We start from the raw sequence: 22424 nt of genomic DNA on the forward strand, positions 1-22424 counted from the left end.
CCTCTATTAGAATAGAATAGAATAGAATTCAACTTTATTGTCATTGCACATGCACAGGTACAGGGCAACGAAATGCAGTTTGCATCCATCCAGAAGTGCTTTAGTGATATAGATATATTACAATATATATTAGCAATAATATAGATATGTGAGTAATATTACAGAAATGGGTCTATTATGGTATGTTATAATGTACACGGTATGAAGTATGTTGTGAATATTCTATAACTATAAGTATGTACAGGCTGTAGTGAGTACAAGCTATGTACAGGCTATGAACAGGATATAAATATGAAAAACTATACAGAATATGAAATAAATAACTTTACAGAAATCTGAGATATACAGCTATACAGCTATACTGCATGTCCTCCTTAAACAACATCTGAACCTACGCTCTGGTTTGGTTCTTTCCTTTAAGATATTTCCTTAGGAATTAATACAGTATTCTGATTCTGAATCCTCCAGCCTGGATGCTTGATATTCAACATTTTCTCAGTGATATATCCACACTCCCTCCTCTGCAAATAAACCAAACCATCTCAGCTCTCTTATGTACCCTCTGTTGCTTTGAATGGTTGGCCACAGGTATTTAAATCTTTACTATCTCTACTCCTTTTATGATCCCTCACACACACGTATTCTGTCTTGCTTCTGCTGACTTACATTCCTCTTCTCTTCAGACTATGCCTCCATCACTTTACCTCCTACCTACTCTAAGTACAAGCCACAATGTCGTCTGCAAGGAGCATCCACCATAGAGACTGCCTGACCTCACCTGTGAACCTGTCCATAATCATTGGAAACAACAAAATGTTCCCCATACCCTTCACCACGTGCTTTTAAATTACATAACTGATCAGTAGATATAACTGTATTTAAGTATTCATGGCCCCAAAAGGTTGATTCTGTTCATCTGGACGTAGCGTGACGAAACGTTTCTCCAATTGAAAACGCTACGTCCAGATGAACAGAATCCACCATTTAGGATTTACTTACTCGTGCCTTTTTAAATTGCACAAGTTTTCCAGTATATGTTGTTAGGGCTTGTATCTATTTAAAAGTTATATTGTCTGTTTATTAAAAGGTGCTTTACTAGGGGCCTTGTATATGACATTCTTGCAACTCATAATACTCCAATTCTTGTGTAATAGTCGACAAATGTATCAAAAATAAACAAAGAATGTAAAGTCTGTAAGAGGTCCGCAAACTCATATCTACACGAAGGCCATAACATTTAACAAGAGGTCAGTAATTTAGCTTTAAACAATAAAAAAAAGGTTTGTAAACTGTTATATCTTTTTTATTTGTTCATTTGTCTGCAAGCAGCATGGAATAGACAGAAAGCAAAAAGGTAGATGATAAAACATAGTTTATTGATTTACAAGTGTACATACATACAAATATAGAATACTCCAGACAAGCAACATGGTTCATCTTAAAGGGAAAATACTAAGAAATTATACTTTAGCTGACAGCAGATATGAAGGGCCAGTTCAGCAGAGCAACACACACACACACACACACACACACACACACCATATCCACCAGATGTTTCAGATGTAAGTCGAAACACTTGACCATGTTTACACAAAGAATTGCCGAGATATTATCTCATTTCCTGTTTTGCAGCCATTTTCGACTGAAATTCAATTGAAATCCTCAGTTTTAAAAAAACGCAACTTCTGTGTACGCACAAAACTCGATCAACAGAATCAAATCACCTCCCTAACTTTTTTTTTTTTTTTCACAGGGTTTTACGGGCTGTCATGGGTTTTGTGTGATAAGGTAAGGTGGATTTCTAAGATAAGGTCAAAATAGGACATCCGCTGCTTGGCACCCAACAAACCCTACAGTGCTGTTTCTAAACCATTTTGCAGCCCTCAACAGCAGACAGATTAAAAAAATGTGACACAGTGACAACATTCATGCTCATTTCCCAGCAGACCGTGCAACTCTGAAACTACACGAGTTCATTGTAAAGTCAAAAATTGCCACCTGATGTCATGGTCTCACATTTTTTTAAAAATATTCACGTCCTTGTGTACAATCAGTGCACCACTAAGCAAATGATATCTTTCAGCGAACAGCTTAATCTCCAACAAGCTTTCTCAACATAATGTGCAGCTTTTCAGCAACCGTGAGCTTACAAAAAAACCCCAAAAACAAAAAAGCAAAACTGTGCTTATTTTAGTGCCGACATCTATTTTCAGTAATCCCAAACATGCCCCCATTCATTTTCACGTCTTGCATATCCAGCCTTCGCAGGTCTGCATCATTTTTAGTGGTGTAGGGATTCAGTTGAGCTGAATGGCATCCATCTGGCAGATTCGTTTATAAATGTGATCACAAGGAACATCAAACCATGTCTTGGAGTGGCTGTCTAAGGTGGCACAGTCCTCTCCGTGTTCCCCTCCTGTGTGGTGGTTATCTGGCTCTGAGCTCGCTTGATCCCAGTATCTGTGACAGAGGGAGAGAGCAGAAAGTGTGATAGATTAGTTGTTATTTATAGCTCACCAAACATGTCTGACAAATGATAAAAACAAGTTCACCTTGGCCAGCAACCTGATTTATTGATGATGAAATGTTTGATATACCTGAGGCTTTGATATAAGTGTGGGCAGAGTTTGCCATTTGAATTTATATAGGTTGTTCCTGGACAGATTGATTGGTGTCATAATCGAAAATAAAAGTTTAAAAAAGAAAATAAATGCATGCATTAAATTTTGTTACTTGTGTTCGAGTGTCGTGTTGTCCACCCATTTCCACTCTCCTTCAGTCTCTATGTCAGACAGGCCGATCCAGTAGTGGTAATAAAATCCACCAATTCTCTTAGCTTCCTTTTCCAGAGCATCCTGGAGAAAATGAACACACATACATGACTCAGAGTCCTTTCTTACACCTAAAATCTAAACTCAACCTTAACCGTAACTTAGAAGCTGTGCTCCTTGAAAACTGTTGATGTAAAATTTATGTTGCAAAACGTACACCCGCAAGGTCGAAAGCTCAAAATACATTCTCTTAATATTGCACTATTGGAGAATGATCTCCAGTTAATGCAGTAAACCAAACCCACATAGCTAGAAGCACAACAGCAAATCTAACAGCATATAAGACTAACAGTGTCTCTGTTGTGTCCGGCAAACCATCAGTCATGATGCAAGAATGCCAGGAAATGGAACCTGAAGGTTTATAAATGGACTTTAGCCATCATAAATCTTATTATTTACATCCATGCCTTTCTTTTTTGTGACATGTCCCAGAGTCTTTCTTGACAAATTAACTCAGTTTACACTGTGATGTGGTGCAACAAAGCCAAAACGATAGTCGAACATGGTCTGTTCGGATCACCTGTGTATGTTTATTTTCTTAAATTAGCATTGTAACTAGGCGTTAACTTCTGGGGCTCCACTCAGCCAGTCGCCACTTGAGGCTGACGCCCTAAAAAAGTCAAATCAGTGAACATCAGCAATGAAATGAGCATTTTAAAGACCTGATATAAAAAGGTTTTTGGCCTATTTAACCAATTCCCCTTTCACAATAACTGGACAAGAGGAGATTTTGCTCTCTTCTTTTCTTTTTTTGTAACTTAGTCACTCAGCTAGTTGGCTAATGTGGTCTTATCTGGTTCCAAAAGACCAAGATGGTGATCACATGAAATCACACAAATGAAATCATGAAATCACATAAATATTACTCACACTGTGGAGTTTAAACAATTGACTGCATTATTTGTGTGTGGCTTAGTTACTGTTTTTTAACAAATTATGTTGAATGTGGGCTGAGTTTTATTTTTTTGCTCCTATTGCAGCATCCTGGTATTGTGCATGACTCAGCTAACTGCCACACTGACCATGTTAACTGTGACACTTGAATAGAAGGAAGGCATCATTAATGTTATCACCGAAAAATCCAGTGGTCCTCTTAACTTCAGCAGATAAAATAACCTTGCCTCGCAAAGATATATGAGTGTCATCGCTCCTTCCACCCACATCCACTCCTTCGCCAACAGCATGCTGTAACCCACACAATTAGGGGAATGAGCAACACCTGTGCTGGTCAGCAGGGTTCAACACACTCACACACACAAGCACACGCACACAAAACACATTAATTTGCATACATGCTGTTCTATGGTGTGCAGTATGGTGAGATGGCTGCCCATTTCTTCACAGCTGTCTCTGCTCCTCACCCAGTCCAGCCTGTCATTGCTGAAATAGTAACACTGATTCCCGATGTGAAGCCAACCTTCAGGACACTCCCTGCACTGCTTAACTGTTAATGAGAAAGAGCAAGATAAAGGGATGAGGGGAAAGGGAAATCAAAGACAGCAGGAAATGAAGACTGTGTTCATTTGTTTGAACGACTTCCTGCCACCTGTCTTTGAACAGCCCTGTCCCAGGGCAGTGTAGTCTTCACACAGCTGGATGTAACGCCTCTGCATCGATTTCAAACCCAGAGCTGAAGAGGAGGAAGACTCCAGTGGGGCTGTTGGCACCGGCCTACTAATCACTGAGAGAGAGAGAGAGAGAGAGAGAGATAGATAGATAGATAGGCCACAATAGGTATACGTGTTCATCTAAATGCTAATTTAAACATCGAATCAGCCAATCATGTGGCAGCAACTCACTCACTGCATTTAGGCAATGTGACATGGTCAAGAAAACTTGCTGAAGTTTAAACTGAAAATCAGAATGGGGAAGAAATATGTGCATGATTTAAGTTACTGCAGTGACCTTTTGACTTTGGTTGTTAAGTCAAAAGATCATGGCGCCTTATCCCGCTTTCAGCAGCGCCATGTCACAAAGCTCAAATCATCACAAGCTGGTTTCTTAAACATAACAATGATTTTCCTGGACTCAAATGGCCTCTGTAGTGCTCCACACAGAGCACTACTGAGATGTTGCACATCAATGTTGATGTGAGGCTATCATGTCAATATGGGTCAAAATCTCTGATGAATGTTTCCAGCACATCCAGAATTAGGGCAGCCGTGAAGACAAAAGGGTATCCGACCCAGCAGTGGCAAGGTGTACCTAAATTTCTGATGAGTGTATGTACCAAATTTTATGGCAATTCATGTGATACTTGGGAAGATCAGTCTGGAAAAAAGTGATGGACCGATCAGCAAAGCAATCCACAGCAAATGTGATCGTTTGGTGGAGCATCCGCTGGCATGCTTTGCTAACAGCTATCAGAGTGCTCGCACACTAATGTTTGGAAATTAGCAGGTTGATAGGAACATTATGAGGAAAATCTAATTGTTGACTCAGCGATGATATTGATGAAAAGAACACGGATGCATGTGCAAAATTATATGAGACAGTGAAGACATTTCAATCAACACAGCCAATATCTCGGGGTCGATCACCGGATAAATCCATCCAGTATTCTCGTGTTGGACTGAATATAAGACTGAATATAAACAAATGCAGTTTTTATACTGTTGTGGTTTCTCATTTGCCAATAAACCGCTCCCTCTTGAAGCATATAAGCCTTCTCTTTACAGTCTGTGACTCTGTATGGTTTCATTGCTGCCCTGGCTGGAATGATCGTGTTTACATGAGATCCCTTGCGGCCAGAAGAAATTATCATTTGCAATCTGGTTTCATTGCCACATATTTTTCCATTTGTGTGTCTGCTCTCTTTTATGTTGCCACTTCCCATTTGAGTACTGAAACGTTTAAAAAATATATTCATCTAATGACATAAATAGAGATAATGGTTACTATAGTTACCTCACTGTCATTAAGAAGTACCATAAGAAGTGGTGACATCCTTCAGGCCCAATCAACATGTTACCCTGAAGAAGTGTCGCAACTGGTCATGTGTCAGGGAAGTGAAAGCCAAGGTGCTTGCAACAGCTGAACTGATTCAAAGTTATTTTCAGCATGTTTATCTTGATTTACTGTAAGCTGAACTGTGGTTAGTAAATCACATCAGAGTTAATATGTGCTAGAAAAACGAGTTGGACCTTTTACCACTAATGACATGTGATCCTTTCCTGGAAAGCCCTCTCAAAACACAGGTGCAGGTGCTGCTGTGGTAAAATGTGGCTTGCATGACGTCACAAAAAACCTTTCTACAAATGCATATGCTGCAGATGTTTGTGAAATGAAATGTGTTAACTTTTCATACGGCAGTTGTGATTTAATCTGCAGCTACTGTATATACCATTACATTACATTTAATTTGTTTTACTTAGGCAGACTTGCTCTACAGAGTCATGAAATGGAATTAAAGCACTCTCTCTTTCAAAAGTCTTAAAATATGTTAGAGATCCTGTTGTCATAGGAAGTATTTCATTTTTTTTCCTCCTCTTGCTGCAAGACATCCCAGTCATCATTTTCGGATCTGAAAATTGTACTCGATAGCTTGGGAGTGTGCGTCTGAACGAGTGTGTATGTGCATGCGTGGCAATAGATCAAGCACGTACGGCCCCAGTGGTGTTTGTTTTAAATGAAAGAGTGTCCTCACAAGCACATTATCAGGCTGAGCTGCCAGAGACTCTTGGCCCTGCAGGAGAAATATTTCACAATTATGGACTTTTGTGCTTTTTCTATTACATGACCCTCACTGGACTGGAGAGAGTGCTTTATCTTTTTTATTGCCAATTCTAGGTGTCCAAAAGCCCACTGAGCTGAAATAAAGAGAGAATAATCAGCATGGGATAGAGACCCAAAGACACAGACATAGACAGGCAGATGTAGAGCACAGTGCAAAAGTTTTAGGCACTTCAAATGTTTCATTTTCTATCAACCAATACCTGAGGGAGACATCAGGTTGGTACTAAATTCAGACTGCAGCACAAAAATGACTCCAAACATAGAGCCAGAGTCATAAATGACTATCTTTAATGACAGCAAGAGCAATGAGTTTCCCCCCTAAAGAGGCCTGAACCCAACATGGTGGAGTCAGTCTGGAATTTCATGAAGAGACAGAAGATACTGAAAATAAATCCTCTGATGAACTGAGGGATGAGCTCCAACATATACATCCTAAATACTTCGAAGCTGTGTACATATGCAGGGGAACTGATGGTAGTTGCTTGTAGCAAATATTGATTTTTTTCCCTCTTTCCTACACTCTTTATGAAGAAAAACTGATAAATATGGACTTTTAGTTACTAAGCTTTTTATTTTAAGTACCAAAGTCTTTTGCACTGGACCCAAAGTACAGCACACACAGGAGGGGGCACGAGGTTCTGAGACAGTATTTATACTTACAGAGCACAGCGAGTACGATGTTGCCACAGATGGAGGCCAAAAAGCCAATAAGTATCAGGAGAGAAGTCTTACTCCTCAAACACTTGACGCCTTGCTTCAGTCCCTGGGAGCCTGATTAGACACAAAACAGTCCACAGCATGCAAGCTGTCAATTCACCACTTTAATTCCTCTGGTGTAGCAGCGAGAGCAGACTTTAAAGGAAATTGTGGGGCAGAACCGTTTGACCAGAGTTTAGCTTCATTATGTTTTCAAATCCCCAAAGATAGCAAGCCAGTGGATACTCTCTGCCTCATGCTGTCACATATGTACACTAACACTAAAATACAGAGTTTCAGATACTGAAAGTTGTGCATCAATTTTATCCTTAGAGATTACAGTCATGGCCACAAGTTTTGGCAGGGTGCTTTGACGCCCCAGTTTTTATGGTGGTGGCTCTCAGCATTCCTGTATTATTATGATCAGAAGCAAATATGTTAATTACAAAGAGCTTCTGGATTTGTCCTGGCAGCTGATATTAAACACACTGCAGAAGATACAAAGAAGACAGATCAACATTCCCCATGAAATGTATGAAATGTGTTTGATTGTTTCTTTGCTAGATCATAAACACACACACACACACACACACACACACACACACACACACACACACACACACACACACACACACACACACACACACACACACACAAAACAGTTTAAATAAAGCTGAAGCAGCAACAAGAAATTTGTACCACTGCCAACATTTTTGGCTGTGATTCTATAAGACAGTTGGACTTAAAGCATAATCTGCAGCCACTTCCTTTATGAGACGATGTGTTTGTAAAAAAACATTCATCTGCAAAGTAAGATTGTAGACCAACTCTGTTTAATATAAAGAGGAAATTAAAGTTTAAATGAATTTGATGAGAGTAATTTGAACTAAGATAAGAAGGAATAACCTAGCAACATGAGCTGAAGATGCACAATCCACACAGAAAGGCAGCACCAAGCTTTGAACCCTGGATCCTGCTGTTTGAAGCATGGAGTCCCTGAGCTGCCAGGAAAGCATAGACACGAGCATTCAAGTGAAATTTAGATACGTTAAAACTGCAGCACTAAATTAAAGATAGTTCAAGTTCTTTCCAACATCACATGGACTTCTGCTCATGATAGCTGTGAAAGTAAGCTCACCTAAAAAAAACTGATTCCAACTGTGTTTCTTAATATTTCATTGTTTTTACTACTACATTCAATGGATACGTGTTTAAATAGTCTTAACCTCCTGAGATCCTTCGACCTCATGTGAGGACATCACATTTATGGCTGTTCTGCACCTTAAATTTCAATGTGCTCAGTTTTTTCATGCTTTGTTAAGCAATGTTAAATTTATTGTCTTATGCTGCAAAATAAGAAAAAAATAAAATAAAAATAAAGGCACTATCCCCTTGTGAGAAAATACTATTTAAAAAAACAAGGCATAAGAAAACTTTGTAGCAAAGTAACAAGTTTATAATCTGGGGTAAAGCTTCATTATTAGACTAGACTATCAGGAGCAGCTAATCACACATAGCTCGGGCCTCAGGAGGTTAAAACAGCAAAATCTAAAATAAGGTAGCACTAGCTACACAATAACTTTACCACACAGCAGCTGTAATGAGCAACTTATATGAATTCATTTGTAACAAAAACTCTGCTATAATATATAAAAAAGTAGCATTAATAAAGTCAAGTGAAATACAGGCGGTAAGTACTTTGTATCCATATTTTATTCTGCATCCAGTATAAAACATGGGTACAAAATAGTAGTCTAGTACCATGTAAATCATAGCTGAGTTTAGCAATTAAGTAAATGTACTCAAGTCCACCTCTGGCTCTCACGCATCTGTTTGTTCACACAAATTACCGTCGCTGTATTGTGGGACGAGCCTGTTCGCTCCCGGTCTGGGCTCCTCTGTGAACTCGTGCAGGCTGCTGTAGTTTTCTCTCTGCTCCATGTCTGTAGTTTCCTTCTCAACCCTCTTCCCCACTTTGTCCTTCTATATGCTACCTCTTCAGGTCCCTAAAGGTTTTGGTATCTTTTGTCTGGAGAAACAATATTTCTCCTTAAAATTAAATTTGTCCCTGCTGGTTGAATTATTGAGGCACGTCCCCCTGAATCAAAGAACGTTGCAGTGTTAAATATATTTGCTCAGAGAACTGCACAACACTACTCTTTGCCCTCCACGAGATAACTCAAGCTTTTCTGTGTCATCTGTTTTGTAAAAAAGGAGAATTTGTTAAGCCAAACAGGGAGGCTCTTTCCTCACATTTTTGGCACCGTGTGCTTCTCATTGGTGGGACATCTTGCCATCAAGCCCCATCTTGCGCAATCCCAGAAGTTTCCTCGGCTCTGTTTGGATTGAGCCACCGATTCTGGAAATTCGTTACGGATGAGTCAGAATGGGGGAACGTGTTCTTTAACAGGATCCGAAAAAATACAGTGTGTACTTGAACTCCTCCTGACATTAATTAAAGCAACAAGAACTAGAACTGGAGCTGTGACAAGGTTGTGATGGGAAAGCAGGCGGGAACAGCGTGTTTTAAAAAAGAAGAGCCAAGCTGTGGCTCAGCGAGAAAAGTACAGGAAGTCAGAAGAGAAGAATTTCTGGTCATGTGCAACCACAAATTTCAGCACAGCAGTCACTGAATAAGACACAAACATGAAACACCCCTCCTCTCTGTTTTAATTAGTTTGGTTTGAATAACAAAACCTCATGAAGCACAAGAGCTGACAATGTCTGTGGGAATAAGGTGCCAGGAAAAAAAATAACTTGGACATGTACCAGAAAAAATGTTGACAGTGTGCTGGAAGAACAGAGTGGGCATCTGGTGTGTGTGTGGTGAAGAGGTGATATTGTTACAGCTGTTCTGCTTATGGAGAGAATACAAATAACCTTAAGGACACACGCACATGTTTACCAGCACACACACACACTTGCAGTGCTGGTAAATGCTGAGTCATAGTCAGTCCTCCATTTTTGCCAGTTTTAAAAAAGTTGGGGACAGAAAGAGAACTTTGCTCATGTTTTTGGTAAATAATACTGAACCTACATGCCAGCTCCCCATCATCAAATGTTTGTTTGTGCAATCCAACATGGCAGGTTATTACTAGTTTGGCTACAAGAGATTGCACCATCTGAGTTTACATGGTTTGATAGCCATGAAGAGTCCAATCTGTCTGGAAGATTTGTGCAAGCTGTACTTTTCCCTTCTCTTTGACACACAAACTGCTATATAAAAGATCAAAAGGGCACAGAGAGGACACCAAAGACTGCGATATCCTGCAAGCTGACAGCTGACATGCATCTTATCCAAAAGAAAGGTAAGAAGATGCAGCTCCAGATATTCGTATGTCCGGATCTGTTTGCATGTGTGCTGATGCTGAGTCTGCTGTCTGTCATCAGCCACCTTGGGCATTAAAGGCCTCGCCATCCTCTGCGTTGTGCTCGGCCTGTTTGCTAGTGCTGAATCTGCTCAGGACGCAAACAACACAGAGGGAGAGCTGACCTTTCTAAAGCTGAAACTAGAGTCTTTGAAGGACCGCTTCAGACACATGTGTAACCAATACTCCGACCTGGCACACAACTGTTCAGCTCCAGGTACCAAATGTTCAGCAGATGAATGATAATTCAGTGCTTGTTTCTTGTTCTGCACCTTTCTATAAATGTTTAACTTGTATATTTGTCTGTCCCCGTGTCACCCTACAGCGATCAACTGCACAGAGTGTCCTGACGGGTGGGTTCACATAGGGGATCACTGCTTTTTCCTCAGCAACGATACCGACGGTTGGCTTAACAGTACGCTCAAATGTAAGGATATAGGCGGACATCTCGCCATCCTGACCACCAAAGAAGAGTATGTGAGAGTTTCTTTGTACTTTAAAAGTTTCAAATCTATTTCTTTGGAATTCACAAGTGCTAAAGAATTTGACTGTACCTATTTTTAGGACGCTCTTGAAAAAGAAGCCAGGACGATTGGGACATTTAACCCATTCTACTGGCTTGGGCTGAGTGACATTGAGAACAGAGGAGACTGGAAATGGGTGGACAACTCAACGCTTCAAGTTTCGTAAGTATGAATTGATTGATTCAAATTTCAATGGTCTTCTCAGGATGGTATCATCATACAAAAAGTGGGTGATCTAACAAAAAAAAATAAAGTAAAAAAATAAAGTAAAAAGCATTTCTGATGGTTGTTAACAGATACAGTTTACAAATGATCATCAGTTAGAGAGACAAATAGTTCTCACTGTGGATTGTGTGATGTTGAAGCTTGTGGACATTTAAAAATATGTAAAAGCTATTAGTTTAAAAATGTCCATCTGATGCTTTGTTAAAACAGGTTAATTCAGCTGCTATAGCTTTCGTGTAAAAAACCCTAAAAAGTTTTGGGGTTTCACTTATGAGTTTTTCCTCACTGTAACTCGAGTGCGATGTCTGCACCTACTGTGAAGACCACACAGGCTTTGTCTCATGGATGCAGGAACTTGCATTCTCTCAAATGGCCAGCAGGGGGCACCTCATATAGATGCAGAAAGAAGTCAGACTGTATGGAAGTCAATAAAGAAATCACTCATGAACACTTTCCTGATGCCTTATTGTTTCAATTGATAGTTATTTTAACACAAAATTATGCATTTTGTAATATAACATCAGATTGTAGTCAAAATGAGGATTAGGCCTGTGTCAAACCAGAGTGTGGTTTAGCTCAGGCCTAGTTACTGATTGATACGCTGCTGCCTTAAGAGCTGCAGTGCTCCTTGGGTCGCTCATCGTCATTGCTAAACTCAAGGTTTCATGGCAGGACTTTGCAAACCAGTGGGTGACACCATGCTGGCTGTGTCCATTTTTTATATACAGTCTATGGTTGGTAGAGAAGCAGTTGGGAAACAGTAAAAAAAAAATTGTGTGATTGTTGTTTATGTCAGTTAAATGACTCCTTTGGCCACTTCTAGATAGATGTACGGATCACATTAGAGTCTGTTTGGTAGTGCAGATTGCGCAAAAAATGAAGATAAAACGATTGCTGAAAATATGAATTATTAATTTTCAGTTTATAAAACAAAATGAAAATGCTGATGCTAATTCTGACCATTTTGCTCTTTAATCATATTTACTTAGTTAAACAATTTTAAACAAATATTTATATTATTATGACAAATGACAAACACGACATTTCTTTACAATCCTAAAGCAAACATGTATAAATGAACACGCTAGTCTGAATAATCATCGAGTAACCTATCGTTGGTTTAACGACAAACATTGTTGCATAGAGCTGCAGCACCTGCCTGCCTACACACTGAATGCTTTAGAGACTTAAAATGAAGGCCTGGGTGTTTCTGTAACGTTGCCATCATCTTTTATTTAGGTTTCATATGCTGTAAAGGAAACATACAGTTTGACACCTACACAGAGTTTTGGTTCATGCATGTTCACTAAAGACTTAACAATAAATGTACTTCTTTTGAGAAAACGGTGATCGAGGCAGAGTTGAGGATCAGCTTCGATTAAAATCAACCCAGATGGGTTCACAGAGCTCGCCAAGTCCTTAAAGAGCATTTTCAGCCTGTTAATCGGGCTTTTGTACACAGCAAAGGTTTCTTGGCACCAAGTACATAATTACTGGTTTAAGTAATGTGGGGTGTTTTTATTTTTATAGGTGTCATATTACTAATAATGCTGAAGAGGTTGCTAAAGTCTCTGGACTAGCCTATGGTGTATGTGAAATGAATTCCCTCCAACAGACGGTGTTTAGATTTATAGATGTTTTAATATAATTGCATGTCTCATTACGTCATGACATTTTTCCATGAGAAAACTGTTCGAAGAAGAAAACTACCACTGTTTTCATGAGAACATCACCATATTAGACATGATGAAAAGTACAAAGCACAAACATTTATTAAATAACCTTTACGGCAGTTCCCTGAAAACCTGATGGTTGCGCTGGAGGACAAGTCAATTTGATCTTTTTTTTTTTTTTTTTTTTTTTGCAAAACTTCACAGCAATTCATCAACTAGTATGTAGGTGTAGGCATGTTTTGCATCAGTTCCTCCATCCTTCAAACTAACTATAGTCACAACTAGAAATGTGCACAAGCACAAGGAACCATCCGGTAAATAAACAGGTCCTTTAGCTGGTGATGGCTCTTGAAGAATAAAGAATTACTTAAAAGTAATGCATCTTCCAAGACAACTGTTAAAACAGTGCACAAACTTAGCAGGTGAAATGCCACTTCAGCAGAATATTAATGAAAGTAATGTTAATCTTCTTCCATCTGCGTTGTAAAGATTTTGGAACACACTGAAGTCTGAGCCGGATAACAACGCGTCCGCTGGGGAAGCTGGAGAGGACTGTGCGGTGGTGGACACCCAGAATCACAAACTGGTACGACGTTCCCTGCTCCTTCCAGTATCGACGAATCTGTCAGATGGATGCCATCCCGCTAAATTAGCCCAAGAGGACCTCTACAGGAACATCACTCAGAAAGATTTTGATGCTTTATTGAAAACATCTGCTAATGTTTTTACACATTACAGTTTTCATCTTTCCATTTTTAGCAATAAACTTTACACAAATAATATGCTGCACATGTAAATTTACAGAAGCACCTACACATCTGAAAGCATTACAGACCTCCTCAAAAATATACATAAGGGTACAGGAAATTTAGTCTACAGATAGACTCAAAGTGTAAATGATTTAAAGTCACAGACGGTAATAATCATACACAAAATACATAAAATCAGTCCAGATTGCCTGATATGTTTGATCCTCAATCCAACAAAACTCTTTTGTACTTTCCAGTATGGCAAAATGAGAGATGTAAATCCAGGTAATCAGGTAAATCAGAACATATCAGATCAGAAATTCAGCGTGTTCCCGTTTCTTCTTAAAGATCCGGTCTGTGAGCTTTCATGTTCTGTAAAATCCTTTTGGTTTGGGGCTGAAAAAGAAAAAGTCCCAGGTTTCTGTTTGAGTTATGGAAACTGACGCAGAACTACAAAAGCCAAATCATAAATGCTTATTTAAGTAATGTTCGTACTTCAAAAAATATCTCATGGCTCAAAGTGTCATTCAGATTTTAGTGCTAATAAGTGTGCATGCTTATAAATGTGGCTTTGGAGCCATTTTACCAGTTCAGGAAATGGTTAGTACGTACTTTTTGCACTGGCAGAGTTGATGCCTGAGGAGTCTCGTTTTCTGCTAATGTGAGTGACAAAGAGGCAGACACAGAGGGGTAACTCTTAAAGCTGAACTAATAACTCAGTGTGATTGAAAAGAAAGGAATATGAACGGCTGAACTGTACTTTTCTGCGTCGGTAGTGGATGAAAGCGAGCACGAGGAGGAGGAGAAGGATGACTGCTGCGCTGCAAATGATCACCAGCATCCACACACTCAGTCTGGGTTCTGTACACAACAGAGACAGACAGTCATCAAACAGTATACAGTATAGAAAGAACACATCATGTAAAAGAAGTTTCTGTCTTAAAATTTTGTGGTCACAAGGTCAGGCCCATGTCACACTTCCTGCTCGTCTCACTTCCCGTGCTCACCGATCTTAAGCAGTATCTCATCTGACGTCAGCTTGTTGCCGCCCTGCCACAGCTCACACCCCCACTTTCCGTTATCTTCTTTGCCCACTTCCGGGACAGTAATATGGGTGGGGTAAGAGATGTAAGATGACGTTTTAGGTGAAGTCCAATTTAACTTCATATCATTGGGCAGCTGGTCACCAGTGCTGCAGGACAGATTGACCTGCTGACCGTAGATTAGCTCTGCTTTTGGGTGGGCGATGACTGGAGACGAAGCAGAAGAGAAAGAACAAAGAAATAAAATGAAAAACATGCATTTTATAAAATAAATTGCTTCAAAGAAGTTGTCTGTAACGGCATTTTCCTGAAATCAGACTAAAACTTTGGCCACGAAAGCAGCGATGATGTCTAAACAAGACATTTTGATTTCTTTCCCAAATAAAAGCTTGTAAAAAACAAAAGGTTTGGCTTCAAACCTCCACATGTGAATGCTGTAGAAATTCAACATCTCACATCAATATTTAAATATAGCTTTTATCATTTGAATATAATGTGAGTTGTGGGTTTGCTTGAGAACAGTCCAGAGAAATTGTGTTATAGGAGCAATTTCCTGTGAGTAAATACATCAGATCTGTATTTGTTTCTGGTTCTACTTTAAAAAACATTCAGCCGCAACTGAGAAATCATAGTTTACTTCATAAATTCTCATAACACACGGTCCAATTAAGATTCACTGTGTTAGCACGCTGTTCTGGCAGAGGGGATGCTTAATACAGCCAATTAAAACAAGAGGAGCTTGTGAATTAGAAACATGTCACACTGTGGACACTTGCAAATAAATTCAGTAGCAGAGAAATGAAAATACTGGCCGAGCAGGAAGGCAGCAAGAGCGGTCACAAAGAAAAAATAACCCTAAATATAACGGAGGTGAGTGCAACACAGAGCTGGTCTTGTCAAAAAAATGTGACTTACTTTCCAACACCACTACGTCTACTGTGGTCTCCAGAGTCCTGCCATCTTTAAATTTCATTGAGCACGTGTAGCGCCCTCTTTCTTCTACTGTTGCCTTTGATTTGGTCAAAGACAGATTTCCGTTTTTAATGTTATATACAGGAGACAGTCCTTTGTCTTTACCCTTCTTCCAGGTAAGTTTTTCCAGATCGAGGGAGAAGAGCTGCTCTGGATTGTCAGAAAGGGTGCCTGAGGAGAGTTTAGGAGCAAAGTGCCACTGAACTTCCTCAATCTCCTTTTTTTTCACTTGTTCCCAGCTAACATGAGAAATTAAAGAACAAGGGATGGTGAGAGGCGAGTCTGTGGATGTATACTGATGTGAAGGCACAGGGGCGAGGTCTAAAAAGGAGGAGAAACTGTTAGAAACCTGATCTTAAAGATGAGGATACACAACTGCGAAACAAATGCAAACACACAGAAACTCACCCACAACTGTAACAGAAACTGGGAACTTCTTTTCATTGGCATTTTTTTTCACTACGCAGTCCCACTGGCCGTTGTGTTCACTTCTGGCTTGAGAGTAGAATATTCCTTTGTTTCCTTCTCTGTTTCCCTGGGGACTGAGCCAGTAAATCTCAGCTGTGTTTTGAGGAACACTTCCCAGACTGCAGGTCAGACTCAGATAATCGCCAGACAACAGAGGAGAGGCTAATTTCTCAATCACTAGCACAGAAAACAAGCAGAATAAAGGAAACAGAATAGAAGTGATATGTTTTACATTTTAAAATAAACTTTTTTCACATACGTAGTTTAAAAAAACAGATTGTCATGTCCAATGAGTTCATAAAGGCCATGTTAAGAAGTTAATAAGTTAAACTGCTCTTACATCAAACATCTCAGGACACAAATTAAAAACATGCGCTATATTTGAACAACTTGTGTAAGACTGTTGAATATGATGCAGATATGTAAATACAGTGGTTTAAACTTTAATAACCATTAATTAAACTTACACACTAATCATGTGACCTTATTTTTGCTCTTACCATTGACTTGAATGACTTTAAATACAGTGATCGAGTCACGCTGACCGGCTGCGCTGATTTTACAGACAAAAGTCCCAAAGAGGTCTTCCTGCAAAGCCTTTATGACCAGCGAGGCACCAGTTAAGGACAACCTGTTTTTCCACTTCTCATCTACAAGGCAGAAAGTTATTGTTAAAAATATTTTTTATTTACCTGTATTTCCCTGCTCAGTAACAATAAATAAATAATATATACATAAATATATGGTTTACCATTACTGAATCCCTTTCCGCCTAAGGAGTTAAGCCAGGCAAGTTGATGACCATCCTGTTTTTCAAAATACCAGTACACATAAGAGTTTGCTGGATAGGATGTTAGCTCCAAGGTAATATCCTGTCCCTCCTTAGCATAAATCTCTTTCTGAGCACCTACAAGGATGAGAAGGATGTTATGTGTTAATACGGAATATCAAACAGTCCAGTTTCCAAATGAAAATAAATAAGTCTACAGTCAGGGCGTCTTACCGGTAGTTGACACAATCACAGCTATAAGAAGGAGAAGGGACTGAATGAAGTTCTTCATCCTTGTTATATGTCTGGAAAATATAATAAAAATACAGTTTATAGATTTTTATAGTAACTATAAGCTTTATTTTTATAGCTTCTTTCAAATGTTAACTTTTTTGATTAAGACTTCAAGCCTGATTATTTGCTACTTTCTTAAAAGAGCAGAACAACATTCAAGAAATGTATTACTTTCTTTACATCAGAAAGCCCGAGGTATAATTGTTATATATTATATGATCACAAATGTATGTAGTTCTTTGAAACAGATACAACACAGAAGAAAACCATAAAGAAAATCTCCATGGAATTAAATTCCACATCAGCCTGCTTCTTCAGTTTATATGGCAAATCCAATTTACTGTTCAATTGTCTGAGATTTGCTGCCTGAACTCAATACAATCCTTTAAAAAAATGCATTGACCGATTGATTTGAGGGTGTTTAGTAGTGATGTTGTACTTCACTGCATACGAATCAATAAATAAATAACTCTCTATGTAACCTGTAAATGAAACTTGAAGGTCTTTCAGAGCTGTTGAACAGGTCCGCAATACATCGTAAATATGTCGTACTGTATTTAATCATTTAGTGACAAACAAGAAGAAAAGTAGATGTTGAAAAATAAGCATTTCAGTAAAAATGAGTCTTTAGTTTAGTTGTAGCGTCCTGTGTATATTGAAGTCTGCTGCAAAGTGAAATCATTCAACAGGAAGCAAAGGGGGGTTTGTGGTGGTCTCAGATTTTGAGAGATTTGAGAAGATAAAAGACAAGTAGTTCAGAGAGCTGAGAGTAGGCGGCCTGTGGTGGGCTTTGGATGAAAAGAAGCAGACAAATGTTGGAGGGAAGAGGCTCAGAGCGTAAGCTGGCTTGTGGTGGGACTTGATTTAGTGAAGGGTGCAGATTCTTATCCCAGTCCTCCCTTCTTCTGCCTCTCACACCCCCTCTCTTCCTCCTGTGTTCCACGAAAGACGGATCTCTCCACGCTTAAAAAGACCACAGCACCGGCAGCACACCTAGACTGTGGTTTAAGGTAGATGTTTCTCTCCTTTTTTTTTCTGTGTTTCACCCCTTATCTCTGTTTTTCTTCTCTTTGCCTGTACGCTGTGTTATGGTTGTACACAGAAACTCTAAATGTATGTTTGTGTAAAAAGATAAATAAATTAATATTGAAAAAATGTTAAAAGAGGGCATTTATGTGCCCTCCCAACAAACACACTCTTGAAGGGGAAGCAGCTTTAAAGTAAGATTATGAATATTTCTTTAATGTATAAGCCGATGTTCATTAAAGACTTTTTATTTTGAATGAGCAGATTGAGCGAATCAGATTTATTTGTGCAACACTCCACAATTTCCAGAGATCTTAGGAACTATTTGACTTTTAAATGATAAGACTTGAGTTCAGTATCATATTTTTCCTTTTTGGATTAAACACTTTAGATCAAAACATAAATCGATCAAAAATAATAAATTATTTTGATTGAAGAAAAATGGCAATGCTGTGATGACACGATTCTCTATGAGACGTGGATAAAGCTGTGGGCTCTTTATTCGTGAAACAGACGAAGATCAGAGAATTATTCATCAAAATATTCTTCAATAGTGAGGTAAAACAGAACTTTACGCCTAAATACAGGTTTTTTTTATCGGCGACCGAATGTGTATGACTGTGTACGTGACAAATAAAATTTGAATTTGAATTTGAATTTGTTTTAAATCTAAATTTAATGCGTTATTGTATATAATATGTGGAGACACACAATAACTGCTCGTGTCCAGTTATTTTGAGTTATTGTTTAAGGTTTAACTGCTAATAGATATTTAAACTTACGGTAAAATTAAAGGTTTGCGGAGTCTCTAGTTTGGGCCAGCCCGGGCGCCGGCTCTACATGTCTCTGTGCAGTAAAGTGCCCCCAAATACCTTTAATAATATTACAGGTTTTCACTAGTTTCACCATTGGAGGGAAAATCAGCTCCACGTATGATGCACAATGTCCTTATGGGCTAAATGTGCATAAATGTGTTGGGATAAATATAAAAGTCACCAAGTCCTCCTTTGTCCTACTAATAGCCTCATTATTCACATGAAAAAATAAAAAATAAAAATTCTCGTAACAGCTTTAGAGTGCAATCATCTCTCTAGGGGTCTCACTCTTAAAATCTTGAATTAAAAAAGCTAATTGTTAGCGCTCATAGATGAGCCAGCTACCAGAAGAAGAAAATCAACAGGAAATATTAAAATCTGAGGTGTTTTTGTGTTGAGGGAGAATGTCTCAGAGAATTTATGCTCCAATATAATCTATTTCACTCGACTGAAACTGCATAGTGTTTAATATGAATTGTATCAGAGTTTGTAAGAAACAATAATGAGGGAAGATCGGTGATGGAGTGAAACTGATGACAAACTGACGTTCAAAGTCATCGCACCTGTGGAAGTATAACCCAGAAACCAACATGATCGTATCTGCAGTCAGGAGGGAGCTACAACAACAAATACAGAGATGGGGGGGAGGGGAGGATGAGGGTCAGACACAGCAGAGAGATGAAGGAGGGGAGCTGAATGAACAGAGAAACCAGATTAACAGCAGCATTTCATTTAATTTCATTCATCTCATTTTTTTTTAATCTTCATTTGTCTTATTTATTCTTTTTTTTTGGCCAGACTTTAAATTAATTTGACAAAAAGTTTCCTTTATTTTTTTCACCATCACCTCAAACATATTTTATTTATGAAGCTTAAGAAAAAATTAAAGTGTTAGATTGTTTGTTTTTCAGAAAAATCAGGAATAGTTGTGTGTCATAAAGCGTGAATTTGTGAGTAACTTAAAAAATAACTATCGCTAATGCTACGTCAACATATTTAGTTCAAGCTAAAATAATCCACCGGTGTAAATGTTTATATCCTATTTTATTGTAAATGTATAATTTGAAAATTACACATACATCTTTTGCTCAGCGGTCATCTGTTTTGTACGGGTCAGTTGCTCAGCGCTTAAACGATTATATGTTTTAGTTAAATGTAAGAAAAAAGAAATACAAGAAATGGATTAGCATTTTAACATTTTTAATAATACGATCTGAAATTACATTTTCAGGCAACGTTTAATGTGTGTGTTTTTAAAATCCTCCAAAAAGTTTATTATTTAGTTTTTTCTTTCAGTTTTTTCATATCTGGAGAGGATCGTCACTGCGCTGTCGATTTATAAAACTTACCTTGGAGCTCTAATTGCATAAAACTCAGCGTGATATTCTGGCTCCACTGGGCCTGTTGAGGCTTTACATGTTTATATTTCAAACTTATTATTTAAAAAAATGTGATACTGATAATTCTAGTATAAATTAACTTTACAACGTGTGCCGTGGTTCTGAATTATGTGTGTATTAGGTTAAAATCTGAAAAATTACACAATACTTACAGCGGCTGCTCAGTGCAGAGTGTCCCTCTGTGCTCAGTGATCCGGAGTCAGTCGGAAGTGTTGTATATTTATCAAACGAGCCCTCTTTTTAAATGCCGTTGCACCTCCCTCAGCACTGATTGGCCTGGAAGACACACACACAGATGCTGATCAGACCCAAAGTCAGAAAAATGACCTTTGATTGGTTGTTAAACTCTACTCAAGATCAGTTTTCGAAAGTTTTCTACCCCCTTAAACTGTTTACCGTTGGGTACTGTTTAGAGTAAACAAAATATCTAAGATTCATATACACAAAACACTGAAACGCATCGCTTTGGCAGTGTAATCATGTCGTCATTTAATCAGTAAAATTAAATTTTTTTTGAGTTTCTGTTTTTACTTTTAATCTGTCCAGTGGCTATAATAACAAATAGAGAACAAATCTTAATGGGGTAAAATGTCTTAGCTCATTAAGTATGAGATGCTGTTTATGTCATAAACTCTGTGAAGGGTCTCTCCGGACTCATTATCTATCCTTAGCACGTTCTAAGCGGCACATGAGCCGCTTACAAACTAATTTATTGTAATTTTCCACTGGTCTTATAATTGTACCAATTTAGATACATAATTAGTGTATCAGAATTCAAGCATGAACTGCTGAACCAATCTTCACAAAAACAGTTGACTGATGCAAATTAAAAATGCGACATTTCCTGGAGAGAAAGTCGGATAAAGTGCAGAACGGGATGAGAAAAGCAAAAAGTTTAGGGATGTTTTTTTCCTGGGAGAGCGGCATATATGAGATTAATTTATATATGACGGAATAACAGACTTCATGGACTTAAAATCTTCAAGTCTATCGACGACGGTGCAGTGCAGCGTCTCTTCTGTAAGGTCTCGCTCTCACTTCCATGACCAGTGCTTTTCAGAACCTCTTCGCACTTTAAAATTGCCCTTATCGTTCATTTTTTCCCCATCTTTGACATGTTTAGATTTCTTCCAGAAAGCAAACAAATATTGCTGTCTGAACACGGCGAGCGAATCATCAATCAACCAATAATCACGGCCTAAGTTTTAAAGTTCAGAACAAAATGAATGGATGTTAAAGTAGAATAAAGTCAACAAACACAATTACTTTGTGAAATTTATAAGTCCAACCAGCCGCGCGTGTAAAGGTGCTGAAATCACAATCGTACAAACATACCCGCCAGAATAAATGTTCACAATATGTCTTCTTCAGTTGTTGCTGAGTAGCTTAAATGTTACTCATTTTTCGATGTATATAATCTGTTTGTGCTTGTTACGGAGCTCCGCCGAAGCTACAGCATCGAGGAAAACATTCATCAAAATAAAAACCACTGTGTCATGTTATTTGGCGGTAACTAGCAGTAAATTGAAATTTCCTTTCAATCTAAGATTCGATGAACTGATTTTAATAAAACAAACTGTACTGAAATGTAAAGATTTGTCGAGTAAAGAAAATCTTCCCTTTGTGCGTTTGACAAGAAAAGACCCGCCAAACGGTCAGCGCGGGTGAAAGCGATCAATAGTTTTTTATTGAATGTTTCCGTCTTACATAATTCCCGTTTCTTTATGTCTTACCAGCAAATTTGTATTAAACAGAAAAACTGATCGAACTTCATCAGAACAATGCTGGGTTTGCGAGTTTTAACTTCAAATGACCGCGTGGACTCGTTTATGACGT

At 38.5% G+C, this 22424-nt stretch overlaps 2 protein-coding genes and 1 pseudogene across 3 annotated transcripts; 1 reads left to right on the top strand and 2 right to left on the bottom strand.

Moving 5' to 3' along the window:
- Positions 1-1393: 1393 nt before the first annotated feature.
- Positions 1394-9484, bottom strand: cldc1 (C-type lectin domain containing 1). The gene is made up of 6 exons (XM_085366442.1): positions 9113-9484; positions 7227-7337; positions 4378-4512; positions 4124-4275; positions 2734-2855; positions 1394-2460 (listed from the first exon to the last, which is right to left on the bottom strand). Exons 1-6 carry the CDS (start codon positions 9201-9203, stop codon positions 2298-2300), a joined length of 774 nt encoding a protein of 257 aa, XP_085222568.1. The 5' UTR covers positions 9204-9484; the 3' UTR covers positions 1394-2297.
- A 916-nt stretch (positions 9485-10400) lies between these two features.
- Positions 10401-13759, top strand: LOC146622854 (perlucin-like protein; annotated as a pseudogene). Its single transcript, XR_014906563.1, has 5 exons — positions 10401-10570; positions 10653-10847; positions 10956-11107; positions 11195-11316; positions 13542-13759. The product of XR_014906563.1 is annotated as a perlucin-like protein (transcript).
- Positions 13760-14044: 285 nt separating this feature from the next.
- Positions 14045-20803, bottom strand: cd4-1 (CD4-1 molecule). Its single transcript, XM_085366443.1, has 10 exons — positions 20741-20803; positions 17288-17358; positions 17036-17191; positions 16785-16934; positions 16225-16461; positions 15760-16137; positions 14809-15051; positions 14562-14662; positions 14414-14457; positions 14045-14197 (listed from the first exon to the last, which is right to left on the bottom strand). Exons 2-10 carry the CDS (start codon positions 17343-17345, stop codon positions 14167-14169), a joined length of 1398 nt encoding a protein of 465 aa, XP_085222569.1. The 5' UTR covers positions 17346-17358; positions 20741-20803; the 3' UTR covers positions 14045-14166.
- Between the last annotated feature and the right edge of the window lie 1621 nt (positions 20804-22424).

Source organism: Diplotaxodon limnothrissa, linkage group LG11 (assembly GCF_057381915.1).
Source record: "Diplotaxodon limnothrissa isolate DT_005_m linkage group LG11, D_limnothrissa_male_GT1.1, whole genome shotgun sequence".
NCBI classification, from domain to species: domain Eukaryota; kingdom Metazoa; phylum Chordata; class Actinopteri; order Cichliformes; family Cichlidae; genus Diplotaxodon; species Diplotaxodon limnothrissa.

Excerpts from the sequence above, each read along its gene's own strand:
- cldc1 (XM_085366442.1), bottom strand. The coding sequence starts at position 9,203 with ATGGAGCAGAGAGAAAACTACAGCAGCCTGCACGAGTTCACAGAGGAG. Across the intron at positions 4,276-4,377 it reads ACAGGGCTGTTCAAAGACAG|TTAAGCAGTGCAGGGAGTGT; the intron begins GTGGCAGGAAGT and ends TCTCATTAACAG. Across the intron at positions 2,856-4,123 it reads TGCACACCATAGAACAGCAT|GATGCTCTGGAAAAGGAAGC; the intron begins GTATGCAAATTA and ends CATTTTCTCCAG.
- cd4-1 (XM_085366443.1), bottom strand. The coding sequence starts at position 17,345 with ATGAAGAACTTCATTCAGTCCCTTCTCCTTCTTATAGCTGTGATTGTG. Across the intron at positions 16,462-16,784 it reads TAAAGTCATTCAAGTCAATG|TGATTGAGAAATTAGCCTCT; the intron begins GTAAGAGCAAAA and ends TTTCTGTGCTAG. Across the intron at positions 14,458-14,561 it reads TCCACTACCGACGCAGAAAA|CAGAAAACGAGACTCCTCAG; the intron begins GTACAGTTCAGC and ends CACTCACATTAG.